The 13,786-nt window shown below is 34.5% G+C and overlaps 1 protein-coding gene across 1 annotated transcript in view; it reads left to right on the forward strand.

Annotated features, from left to right (window-relative positions):
• The window catches only part of FBXL5 (F-box and leucine rich repeat protein 5), a 36,279-nt gene extending 23,225 nt beyond the window's left edge, over positions 1-13,054 (forward strand). The window contains exons 10-11 of the mRNA XM_087828194.1: positions 5,582-5,730; positions 12,261-13,054. Coding sequence (XP_087684320.1) covers positions 5,582-5,730; positions 12,261-12,337 — 226 coding nt within the window. The 3' untranslated portion in view covers positions 12,338-13,054. The remainder of the gene's footprint in view (positions 1-5,581; positions 5,731-12,260) is intronic.
• The last annotated feature ends 732 nt before the right edge of the window (positions 13,055-13,786 follow it).

Raw genomic sequence — 13,786 nt, forward strand, 5'->3', positions numbered from 1 at the left:
GGGATCAAAGAAGAAAGTAAATGATCAGAAAATGTAATGAGGTGGCACTGAATTGAACCTTGAAGAAAGGTGAAGGATTTTGATAGGTGGCAGTGGGAGAAGAGACATTTCTAAGCAGTGGGGATCACTTGAACACACAGTATAGCACTGTTGTACCTGCTGTTAGGTTATTTTGTTATGGTTCTCATCATTAATAATGTGCAATAATTGATTATCTTTGATATGAGTCTTTGGAAATTGATTACATGTTTTTTGTTTTGCCTTTTAATAGACTTGAATTTTTTACTAAGGCTCTTTAATAATGGGATGTCAGTCATGTTAAACAGTGAAAATTCATCCAGCATAAAACCTAGTAGTTTCTCTTTTCTTTTAAGTATTTTCTCTAGCAGATTAAATTGAAGTTGGTTGGGAATGTTTAGAGGAGACTTGGTATTCCAGTTTGGTTGTAGTGAGGGATATGTTTTGGGGAATGCCGGGAGATAAGGCTCTGAATTCAGGGCAGAATTCTTTTGGGAATTGGAGAAACACAGGAGCTATCTTATGTGATATTATTTGGACTGGTAGATAATAAAAAACTTGGCAATCTGAGTACAAATGGTCTCTTTAATTAGGTTATCTCAAAGGAATCTTTCTTACTCATTTAGATATTTATTGAGCACCTACTATATGACTTGTCCTGTTCTCATTACTAGGGAGCCAAACAAATTTCATGCTTTCATAGTTTATAATCTATTAGTAGAAATAGACAATAAACATAATATCAAACTCAATATTCTGAAGAAAAGTAAAGTAGGGTTACAGGCTAGAGAACATTGAGAATACTTCATATTTGATGGTCAGGAAAGGCCTTGAAAGGAAGCATTTTTTTTTCTTTTAGTAGAGATTGGAATGAAATTAGTAATTTTGTGTGCATTTTCTGTGAAAAAAAATAAGAAAATAGAAAATACAAATTTAATATTTAGAAACAACTTTTTTGCATTCATCATGTTGGTTTAAAAAGTATTTTCATGCTTCTATGCCAGTGAATCAGTCTATTTTGTTTACCAGTTTATTATGTTCTTTAGATTCCAGATGTGAGGTCATGTGATATTTGTCTTTCTCTGCGTGGCTTATTTCGCTTAGTATAATATTCTCCAGGTGCATCCATACTGTCCCAAAGGGTACGATATCCTTTTTCTTTACAGCTGCATAGTATTCCATGGTTTAAATGTCCTACAGCTTTTTTATTCACTCATCTACTGATGGGCACTTGGGCTGTTTCCAGTGGGTGGAGGATGGAAGGGGTTAGTGGGGGAAAAGAGGACATCTGTAATATTTTCAACAATAAAGATAAATTTAAAAAATATATATAAAGTAAAAAGCAAAAGATATTTTAGTTAACCAGTTATAACACTAAGTACAACTGGTGTCAACAGGTTAGAGAACAAATATAGTTCATTAAGTATTCAACTCAACTTATGGGAACAGAAGAGCTCAACTTGGAAAAGAAGAGCTCAGCTTATGGGAACAGAAGTGCTAGTTGGGAGCACTCAGTGTATCCTTCTGCATTATTCATTATGTCTTACGCAGAGATGAGTAGCATGAGTTTTGGCAAGTTTGTTAAATGAGGTTTGTTAAAAGAGTATTGTACAAAATGTAGCTTGAAGATTAAAGCTTCAAACTAAATGGAAGCCATAAGGAACAGATAGTGTTGTATGTAGTGCTAATGTAACATTTTAAGGTTTTCATAGGAATGAAATAAAATAAATTTTGGTTGTCATTGAATAAAAATACCTCTTAATGTAAATTCTCAGTCTTTTTTGCCACCCTTCACATTACCATTATTGTTTTTGTACAAACTACTCTTTCTCTTCTTGAACTGAAGACAGCTGCTCTTTAATTTTTGCAGACAGCATGCATGTAGTTGGGTCTTTTTTTTATGCAGTTGAACATTGTTATTTAGTTGGTCTGTTTAGAACATTTACATTTAATAGAATTATTGATATGGTTAGATTTTCTTTTAAATTTATTTATTTTTTTAATACATTTTATTGCTTTCAAAGAGAGGAATGGAGAGGGAGAGAGAGACAGAAATATCAGTGATGAGAGAGAGTCATCGATTGGCTGCCTTCTTCACACCACCTGCTGGGGGTTGAGGCCGAAACCCTGGCATGTTCCCTGACTGGGAATCAAACCTCGATCTCCTGGATCATAGATCGATACTCAACTGCTGAGCCATACCGGCTAGGTGATATGGTTAGATTTATGCCTGCCGTCTTGCTGTTTGTTTCCCCCTTGTTTCATCTTTTCTTTATTGTTTTGTCTTTTCCTGACTGCTTTTAGATTTATTAAGTACTGTTTTATTTGCACTATTTGCTAGTACCTCATTTATTTAGTGTTTGCTTCAGGGTTTATATGCATCTTTTAAAAATAATGGAAAAATAAACATAAAGGTTACTATTTAAACCATCTTTAAGTGGCATTAAGTGTAACCTTCACCACTATTTCCAAAACTTTTTCATCACTCAAGACAGAAACACTGTAACTAGCAAACAGTAACTCCTTATTATCCCATCTCTCCCAGTCTCTGGTAACTTCTGTTTTACTATATGTTTGCATTATACATCATAGATACGTCATATAAGTGGAAACATATAATCCTTGTTCTTGTGTCTGGCTTATTTCACTTAATGTATTCAAGATTCATCCATGTTGTAGCATGTATCAGAACTTCATTCTTTTTTATAGCTGAGTAATATCACCACGTTTTTTCATTCATCTCTGATATCATTGATGGGCCTTGGTTTGTTTCTCCCTCTTAGCTGTTGTGAATAATGCTGCTGTGAGCATCAGCATACAAGTATTTGAGTCCTTGTTTTCATTTCTTTAATTTTTTTAGCAGTGTTTTGCCTTCTTAGTTAAATTCATTCTTAAGTATTTTTTATCTCTTTGATGCTATTGTAAGTGGAATTGTTTTTTAAAAATTTTCTTTTCAGATTGTTCATTGCTCATATATAGAAATTTTTGCATGTTGATTTTGTATTCTGCTACTTTACCATATTTATTGATTAACTCTAGTGTTTCTGTGAATTCTTTAGCGTTTTCTACATATAAGGTCATGTCATATACAAACACATAATTTTACTTTTCCCTTTCCAATCTGGATGTTATTTATTGATTTATTGATTTTTCTAGTCTTAAGTGCTCTGGCTAGAATTTCCAGTACTGTAGTAAATGGAAGCGTCCTTAGTGGGCATCCGTATCCTGTTCCTAATCTTAGGGGGGAAAGCGTTCATCCTTTTACCATGGAGTATGTTAAATGTGCATTTTCCATATATGGCCTTTATCATGTGGAGGAACTTCTTTTCTGGTCCTAGTTTACTGAGTGTTTTTATCATGAAAGGGCATTTGATTTTGTTAAATGCTTTTTCTGCATCAGTTGAAATAATTATGTGCCCCCCTACTTCATTCTGTTAACATGGTATGTTATGGTATAAAAAGGTGATTGATTTTCATATGTTGAACCACCCTTGCATTCCTGGGATAAAATCCATTTGGTCATGGTGTTTAATCCTTTTAATATGCTCCTGGATTCAGTTTCCTAGTGTTTGTTGAGGATTTTTGCATTTATTTTTATAAGGAATTTGGCTTGTAGTCTCTTTCTCTGGTGCCTTTGTCTCACTTTGGTATCAGGGTAACACTGGCCTTATAGAATGAGTATGAAGTCTTCTTTCTCTAGTGTTTTGGAAGAGTTTGAGAAAGATTTTTAAAAATTATTTAAATTTTTCAATTACAGTTGACATACAATATTATATTAGTTTCAGGTGTACAACATAGTGATTAGACATTTACATATGTATACCTTACCAAGTGATCACCCGGTAAATCTAGTACCCATTGGATACCATAGTATTATTTTTAATTGTCCTTTAAATGTTTAATAGTATTCACCAGTGAAGCCATCTGATTTTGGCTTCTTGGTTGGGAGGTTTTTGATTACTAAATCAATCTCCTTACTTGTTACATAGGTCTATTCTGATTTTCTTTCTTTTTTTTTCCATTCAGTTTGTTACTTTCTGTGTCTTTAGGGAATTTGACCATTTCATCCAGGTTACACAGTTTGTTGGCATACAGTTGTTTATGCTACTGTTTTATAGTCCTTTCTTTTTCTATGAGTGGTAGTGGTGTCCCAGCTCCCATTTTCAACTTTGATCATTTGAGTCTCTTTCTTTCTTTCTTAGACAGTCTAGCAAAATGCTTCTCAGTTTTGTTGAACTTTTCAAAGAACCAAGTTTTGGTCTCATTGATTTTTCTCTATTATTTTTGTATTCTTTATTTTAAAAAAATGTTTGCTCTAGTCTTTGTTACTTCTTTCTTTTCTAGCTTTTGGTTTAGTGTGCTCTTCTCCTAATTTGTTATGGGGAGTTAGGTTATTGATTTAAGATCTTTGTTTTTAGTGTCAGTGTTTACAGCTGTGAAGCTTGCTGTCTGCCCTGTGTTTCCTGTATTCCAGCAGCTTTGATTTGTTGTGTTTTTGTTTTTATCCATCTTTAGTTTTATGTGTGTGAGACTTTTTTTTTGGCCCATTGGTTGCTTAATAGTATATTGTTTAGTGTCTACCTATTAGTGAGTTTCCAGTTTTCTTTCTGTTAATGATTTGTAGTTTGATTCCAGTGTGATCAGAAAATATTTATATTTTGTATGAGTTTAACCTTTTTAAATTTATTAAAACTTGTTTTGTGGCTTAATGCGGCCTTTCTTAGAGAGAGAATGTATCTTCTGCTGTTCTTGGATGGAGTATTCTGTCTTTCTAATTGGTTGTGCTGTTCAAGTTCTATGGTTTTCTGTGCTTTCCTATTGACCGTTTGTCTGGTATTGAAGTCTCCAACTGTTTTTGTAGAACTGCCTCTTTTTCCCTTCAATTTTGTCAAATTTTGTTTCCTATATTTTGGGACACTGTTATTACATATGTATATGTTTATAATTGTTTTATCTTCTTGGTGTAGTGAACCTTATATCAATATATAATATTCTTCTTTGTCTCTTGTAACCTTTTTTTAAATTTAAGTTTACGGTCTCTGTTGTTCAGCAGTAGTATGGCCACTGGAATATGTTTTCTCATACTTTTACATTTAACCTCTTTGTGTCTTTGTATCTGAAGTGAAGTCTCTTATAGATAGTACATGTAGATGCATCATGTTTTTTTAATCCAGTCTGCTAATCTCTGCCTTCTGGTAGAAGTGTTTGATTTACATTTAAAATTATGTATATAATGTACCATTTGATTCCCTTTTTTCCCCTTTTCTGTATTTTTAAAAAGTTATTTTCTTGGTTGTTACCTTGGGGATACAGTTAACAGAACTTAAAACAGCCTACTTTGATAACCAACTTATTTCAATTATATATAAACACTCTGTCCTTACACAATCAAATATATTCCTGCCTAAGGATGAGGTTAGTTATCATGTTTTATGGTGATTTTTAGATTTTCTCATTACCAAATTGAAAGGTTTATTGATAGTGGTCCAGTGGGCCATTGGAATGGAATAAAGAAGTTTTCATAGATGAACATATTCTAATTGCTGGATTGCTTCTCTTACAGGGTTTTGACTCTGGGAGGAGGGCTGCCTTATTTGGAGCACCTTAATCTCTCTGGTTGTCTTACGGTGACTGGTGCCGGCCTGCAGGATTTGGTTTCAGCATGTCCTTCTCTAAACGATGAATACTTTTACTACTGTGACAACATTAACGGTAATGCCTTTTACCAATGAGATAATTTTGAAGGAATTGATTTTTTAAAATTTTAACAATTCGGGTTATTCTTAGGGTTTCTATTTAGTTTTCTAGATTCCTAATTACCAAACTGTTTTACTTTCAGATTTAGTCCTTTATGTTTGATAAACATTTTTTAAAATCACATTTTTATTAATTAGCTCCTCTAAAAGTGTTTTATAGATATTTCAGATATCCATTCTGCCATATTTTTGAGATACGTAGTAGTTCAGTCATTTCAAAGTGGCAAGTTGTAGAAATACTAAAATTCTTATAAAGTTTTGGGCAGTTCCTCTAGAGTGACATAGCGCTCATTAACAGTGTGGATGTGTTGATGTTCTGGATACATTGATTTCTCAGGCATGACAGACTCAGTTTTCTAGTGGGACAGCTTTATAAAATGCAGTAGGAAAGGAGGACTTTGGTCATGTGAACTCCTCAGGAATTCTGGGCCTGGTTCCAAACAAATCATGGAAGAGTGAGGAGGGTGAGGGAAGTGGCTGAGGTGCTTTAGAGATGACTAAAATTCTTAAAGCATTTTGAAGACTGATTCCTGAACCTACTTTTAACAATCATCAGATAAACATGTCTTGAATTTTACACCTATCCCTACCCTTCCGTGGGTCTCTTCCATGTGCTTTTGCAAAGTATAGCCAGTGCCCTTTTGAGCATTTGATAGTCACTGGTAGAGACTGAAATTCCCAGATGCATAAAAAGCTGCTCTCCAATTATTAGTAAGCATTTCAACTTTCTGTATTTATAACTGGAAACATTTAGATGGTTCAGATTATACCATGCACTTGTTTTTTTACACCACATACTGTCGTCTGAGCCTGATTCATCTTAAGATGAGGGGAAGATCAACTGAGTTTTTCTCAAGCACAACTATGGACAGGAGCCAGGAAGCCTAGAGGAGTGGTCTCTTCTTTAATTACTACCAGTAGGCAGAGAAGTCAGCAAATTTGCTGTTTCTCAGAGATTAGATTTTCCTTAAAATATATATGAAGAGACAGGAGATAGCAGCTCTCTTATTTCTGGCATCACATTGGTGATGCAGGAGATGATCTTTCATGTCTCAAAATAGCAACACTAACTTGGAGCATTTCTTTGCCCTTTGTCGCCTTTGGTGTATAATCAAGGAATGTGAAATGAACATCTAAAATTTTAGTTGACCTGCTAGGTGCACTGTTAAAAACAGTCTGATCACTATAGTGAAGGACTTGCTTTTTGCATAGATGCAGTGAGTTTGAGAAGGGAGATTTTTAAAAAATTTATCTTTATTGTTGAAAGTATTACAGATTTCCCCTTTTTCCCCCCATTGATCCCCTCCACCCCACATCCACCCCCCCCCCCCCAGGCCTTTCCCATACCATTGTCTGTGTCCATAGGTTACCCATATAAACATCTAAGTTCTTTGATTAATATCTCCCCACCCACTCCTCCACCCCTGCTTTCCCTCTGACATCCCTCAGTCTGTTCCATGCTTCTATGTCTCTGGATCCACTTTGTTCATCAGTTTATTTTGTTCATTGTATTCCACATATAAGTGCGATCATGTGCTACTTGATCAGTCCCTCTCTGACTGACTTATTTCACTTAGTATAATACTTTCCAGGTCCATCCATGCTGTCCCCAGAGAAGGGAGATTTTTTTAATGTACAGTTATGTTATTATAGGTGTAGTATTGTACTTCCTAAGGCTTAATAGGACGCATTGTGAAAAGTAACCAGTAAGCAGTTATTTTTATAAGAAAAATATATGTATGTTGCACTTGAATTGTCCAGAATGATTTTAGCATAGGTTATGCTTGTGGGAATAAATCTCACAACCGAATTTGTTGTATTTATTTTGGGTATATAGACATTATGGGGTAGGGGAGATTCGTCTCAGTTCATTTTTATGATCTGCCTACTTGTTTTGTGTGCATAATTTTTTAAGTCTTTTGAAATAATTTACATGATGGGATAAAATACTTAAAAAACTTTTGTACTTTGTTAGGATGTTAGAATTCCTTTCCTCTTAACTGGTTTTGAATACATAAATTATAAAGTGTTCCAGAGGAGCTGCTATATTCCTTTTATTGAATTTTAGATTTTTTTCATGTGAGTGATAATTTTCAATAAATGAACTTTAATGAAGATACCTGACTTTGAAAGACGTTGAAGGAATTGACAGTGCTTGTGTAATCCAATAGTAAGCCTCCTTTACAGCTTCCTAAAGCATGATGTGGGGAAATGGAAACCCTTTAACGCTTATGGGTGAACTGGTCATGTTACTTGTATTCCAGAGTACCAGCCAATTGCTCTGATACAATCTTTTTCTTAAAAAGACATGGACAGCCTAGAAAGTGTTAGGATACACTTGCATTGCATCCAGTTTTGCAGGATGACACGATTCATCCAGTACTTTTCACTGCAGCTCAAACTTATACAGTAAATAGTGACTGCTTAGGGGGCCTCCCTTTTTATTATCATTTTTATTATTTTTGAAAGTAGTTAATATGCTTTATACATGGTCTTAAAATAGTATGTATACTTAGGTGACAAATTATGTTTTAAATATTTGAGAGTAACATTTAACGAAAAATGTGTTTTGTCAAAAGAAAGTTTACATAGTTAACTACAGGTTACTAACTAAAAGAAGTAAGTACTGATTAATAATATTCATTATCTAAATAATAAGTGATAAGTAAAGCAGAATGATCTGTTTCCTAAGCTCTGGCAGAGGTTTTGCAGAAGGTAATTCAGTAATCTAATATTTAAACAATATCTACTGTGAGGAAGACATTGTACTAAATGTCGATATAAAATGCCATTTTTTATTCTTCTGAATGATTCTTCATGACATTTAAATTTGTTATTTGACAAATTAAGATTTAAATATAAAAGAAGGCTTCTTAGCCTTCTTTTAACAAGTGTTAAATGGAATTGCATAGTTTTAGAGCTCTGAACAATGATAAGAAATAAACTTTTTGTACTTATTTGCATTTCAGTATATGTGTAATTTATGAGTTAAGATAGATTAGCTTATAGTTTTGGAGGTGACAGTCTCAGATGATTTGCTCTCTTATGTTTCTAATTTAAGTTAAAGAGGAATTAAAGGTAAGTTCAGGTAAGTGCAGATATACAGCATAATAAGTAAGATGCTTAATGTCAAGGAAAAACAAATCATTCAATAATAAAAAATTTGAGTGAATAACTATAGCTAACATATTTAGTCATATTTTTTTCCCAATGCTGCCTCTTTTTTTCTGTTGTCCATTTATTGCCTTTTCTGAACAGCCCTCTGATGCTTAAAGGTTTTACTCTTAACATTGCTTATGATTTCCAGGCTTTGGAAATTGTCACTCTCCCATTTTCTACAATATGAGACTAACCCAAGTTAAAGATAGTGGTTGTCTTCACTTTTGCTTTGCCCTAGGCCATCAACAGCATACAGTCCCTTCATGGATGACATCACTGGGATGGATTGTTAGGATCAGACACCTGCTCTGTCATTGACCTTATGATGGGATTGCAGTTACTGTTGCAGTTATTGTTTAAGTACCCATAGGCTTTCTACTTTCACATTTGAAAATACTGGCATATTAATTCCCCCTGTTTACTCTGTTCACTTAGAATCCCATTGAAATGCAGACATTCTAGTGATGACTGTTTGAGGGAGGGAGTGCATTTTACATAAGTGTGAGCAAGAATGTTGTTTTGTCATGAATAATGAGAAGCTGACAGGCAGCAGGATTGGGTTTCTGTCTACCTAATAGAGGGCATGTGTTCTTTTCTTTCACTATTATCCCTACTACCATCCATTAGCTTTTGAGAGCAAAGAGTAGCCCAGGTGGCCAGAGTGGAGATTGAGGATGCTGGGCCCCTCTCTTTTGGGGCAGATGGTAAAAAACTGTGGTATTTGGAAAGAGGGATCTTTAGCTTCTTACATCCAACTGGCTCCTTTGAAGGCTCTCCTTTGTTTTCTCCCTTGAAAACCAGTAGCATACCTCACTTTTCATTGCTTTCAGTCATTGTTTATGATTTTTTTCTGGCCACTGATGAATTTACTCTAAAGACATTTTGAAGTATTTTAGGGAGTTTTAGTTTGGAGAATTTATATGACGTCTCCATGTCTCTTTCCTCTTATTTCTCCTGTTTAAAAAATTTGGAGTAGAATTACATACTGAGAAAAAGATAATCAATATCTTTAAAGGATAATACATTTTTGCACAAGCTACCAGTTCAAGCATTTCACCTCAATTTCTAAGTGTCAGGGCAGGGCCATGGTAGTGAACAGGGGGTTGGGTCTTGAAGAAAGTCACTGGGTGATTGGTAGGCACAGAGTTCATTGGGGTGGTGGTGGTGGTGAGGTAAGGCAAGATGGGGCGGCATGGAGGGTTGGGTGGTGTTGAAAATATAAAAGCTGAAAATGTATTCAAAGGGAAAACCAGGTCAAAGGTTGACAGTGGGAGAAGGGTGTGAAACCATAGGCTCCTTATCAGGGCATTTTTGATAATAAATACCTGATAATGTGCACTAAGAAATTATACTTTGATTTTGGTTAAGATGACTAACCTTGTGTCTTATTTTAAGGGAAAATAATCTTAACAAAAATGCTACTTTGTGAATTTTAAATATTTGACACACTCAACTTCTCATTTTAAAATAAAAAATGAGCTTGTGGTAATTTGGTTTTATATTTGAAATAATTTTAGATTCTTTATTGTGGAAACATTTAAACCTATAAATATGGACTAATGTAATGAATGTTTGTGTATCACTGGCTTCAGTAGTTGTAAACCTATGGCCAGTCTCTTTCATATACCACTGCCCACTTCCATACACGCTCCCCATGTCCCAGGCACCACTTCCGTTTCAGAGTTAAACATAAGTGAAAGTAAATGAAATGATAAGCTGTTGCAGTTCCACATGTTTGTAAAGTTCATTACTTTCTCTTCTTACTTATAAGATACATTATCATTTCTATAGTGAAATATATGAACATTATGCTTCATTGACTGTATATACTAAGAAATTTGCCTTTTGTATTTTATACATGCAATTTCAGGGATACAAGAAACAGTTAAATTCTGGGAAATAAATGTATTATGCATGTCCAGTTGCGAGTAGTTATTTTCTTAGGTTGGCATTAGCATAGTGGCCTTTTACAATGGGTTGCTGTTTTAAGAAACAAAGCTAATTTAAAGTACATTTCTGGTTAAGCTAGATGTCAATCCAGAGTACTGCAATTTTTCAATTATAACCCTTTGACATAGTCTATAATAAAATTACATTTCATGTACTTTTTGTGTGATCCTTAACATTTATCACAATTGCAAGTCTTTTAGTTCTGACTGATGAGTAAAGAACTATTTTCTGCTCTTTCTTTGTTCATGGTGCAGGTGCACTGAAAGGCTTCTGTACAGTTAAAACATCTTTTTCCACATTTGCCTGCCTTTCTGAAAACTTATTCAAAGTAATTGACATTTAACTGTGTGCCATGATATCTTTTTCCACATTTTAAAATTCACAGCTATGTTCCCTAATGGTCTTTTATCTAGTTTCTGGGTAGCATAATGTGACTGGGATAAAATATCAGCTATTCCACAAGTATTATTACTGTACTTTGTAACTGAATCACATTTTTTATTATGTCTTGATATGTTTAGTTAGTTAACCACTCTATACTTAATTCTGGAAGATTATTTCACTTAACACTACATATGATTTATTTTGACTGCAGATGTTATAAAAATATGACAAACATGTTAAGCCTATGTCTCTGTAGTTTTTTAAAATTCTGAATATAATGTTTATTGTAATTGCTCAATATTGGATTCTTTAGCTGATCTATTACAGATAAGGCTGTTTTTGCCTTAATGATAGTTTTCGGAAGGATGTTCAGAGTATAAGAAATCTGTTAAGCTAACCTGTCAGTCTTTTTTATTTTTAAAAAATTTTTAATATATCTTTATTGATTTCAGAGAGAGGAAAGGAGAGGGGGAGAGAGAGAGAGAAACATCAATGATGAGAGAGTCATTGATCAAGCCCACAACTGGGGCATGTGCCCTGACTGGGAATTGAACCCCGATTGCCTGGATCCTAGGTGGATGCTCAACCGCTGAGCCATGCCCAGCCGGGCCCTGTCAGTCTTGCTGTGGGTTATCTCCTTTTATTCTTAGATTTTTATTTTGTAAGAATGTTGCCAAAATATTATTTTCCTTCTTTTTTCATTTAGCTTTTGGACCATGAAGGATATATTAGTTGAAGTCAAGCTATTGACAATTTTTGTGTCTGAATAAATTTTTATACACTAATTGTGAGATTTTACTTCTATGTTACAAATGCATTGCTGGTAAAAAAAAAAAATATATATATATATATATATATATGTGTGTGTATATACATATATATATATACACACACATATATATATCAGTGTTCTAAGCTCTTTCATAAAAGCAAGATTATTTTTATGTGATCCCAAAGAAATTCCTCCTTTCACACTTTTCTGTTTTTATACAGGTCCTCATGCTGATACCGCCAGCGGATGCCAGAATTTGCAGTGTGGTTTTCGAGCCTGCTGCCGCTCTGGCGAATGACCCTTGACTCCTGACCTTTGTCTACTTCATTTAGCTGAGCAGGCTTCCTTTCATGCACTTTACTTGTAGCACATTTCTTGTGTTAACCATCCCTTTTTGAGTGTGACTTACTTTGGTCCCATTCCTTATGGCCTCAGAAATCTTAAAACTTACCAGTGAATTGTACAGTGTTGTTTCTCTTACAAATCATATTTTTGTTTTAGAAAGAGATTAGGTCTTTTCATGAGGATGAGAACAGTTTTATCAGATTTCTTTTAAATTGAATGCTTTGAAAATAATGTCACTAATGCCTTGCCATTTAAAGTATTTTTTAGATTATTTTGAGTTTTAAAGTCAGTGGGGGTTATTGGTTCTCTTTCTATATAAACACTGTACCAAGCTTTGCAGATCTTTTCAAACATACACTTCTGAAGTTTTATTTTCAAAGACTGCACGTTTTGGAAACCAACCTGTTCTCCATAATGTTTCTTTTACTTGAACAATTCTCAGAGGGCCAATTCAGACACACCCACATATAAGATTCTTTAAGATTATAGAATAAATTGGCTACTTGGCAGTAGCTCAGTGAGCTCGCAAAGCACCAATTTATTTGTATTTGCTTCAAAGAACCCTGGTTCCTACCACTGTGTCCCTAAATTGTCAAATTTGGGAGGGATTTTTAAAAATTCCACAATCATTTGAAGAAATGTATAAATAAAATCTACTTTGAGGACTTTACCAAGTAATGTCTTTCGTGTTTTGACTTTATCATCTCAATGCAGGTTTACTTTAGTGTAAAATAGGACTAAATATTTTAGCCCCCATGAAATCCTGACCTTGATAAACAGTTTTAGACAGACACCTAATTTTGTTGAGCTGACTTTTTAAAAATTAATTATGCAGTAGTCAAAATTGGAATTTGTAAGCTTATCTTCATTGCTGTGTGAAAAGATAATGGGAATGGAGACCTCCTGTCCAGAAAGGTGCATACTGAGCCAATTTTTGATAATGCTGTATATAATTTTATGTCACGAGGAAGAGAATAGTGAGTGGCATGCCATCAAAATACGTGCGAGGCTGCGGAAGAGGAAGTGGTCTTGCGGTCCTGTAACTTGTGTTCCCAGGTATTGTTTAGTTTATTGGGGGATAGGAGGAGGAGAGATAGAAACGATAGGTAAACAGGTTTCAGTTCAGCCTAAGAGAAAACTTGGTCTTAGAGCTTTTTAAAGATGAAAGAAGAATCATTTGATGGGCATATAAATAAGGGTAACTCACGCATGCTTTTACATTTCACTAACATTTGAGTTTACTCTCTGAGGGAAGACCAGCTCTCGAGGGTGGATGTCGAGTGACTGAATTGGGACCATCTTTCTTTTTGAGTTTGCAGCTCTTCAACTTAAGCAGTTACGTCTTTGTGGTACTGCTTGCACCGCCTTGTCCTCTAAAGGCTGGCCTAAGCCCTGGGGGAGG

This window comes from Miniopterus natalensis, chromosome 1 (assembly GCF_054644295.1).
Source record: "Miniopterus natalensis isolate mMinNat1 chromosome 1, mMinNat1.hap1, whole genome shotgun sequence".
Taxonomy (NCBI): Eukaryota; Metazoa; Chordata; class Mammalia; order Chiroptera; family Miniopteridae; genus Miniopterus; species Miniopterus natalensis.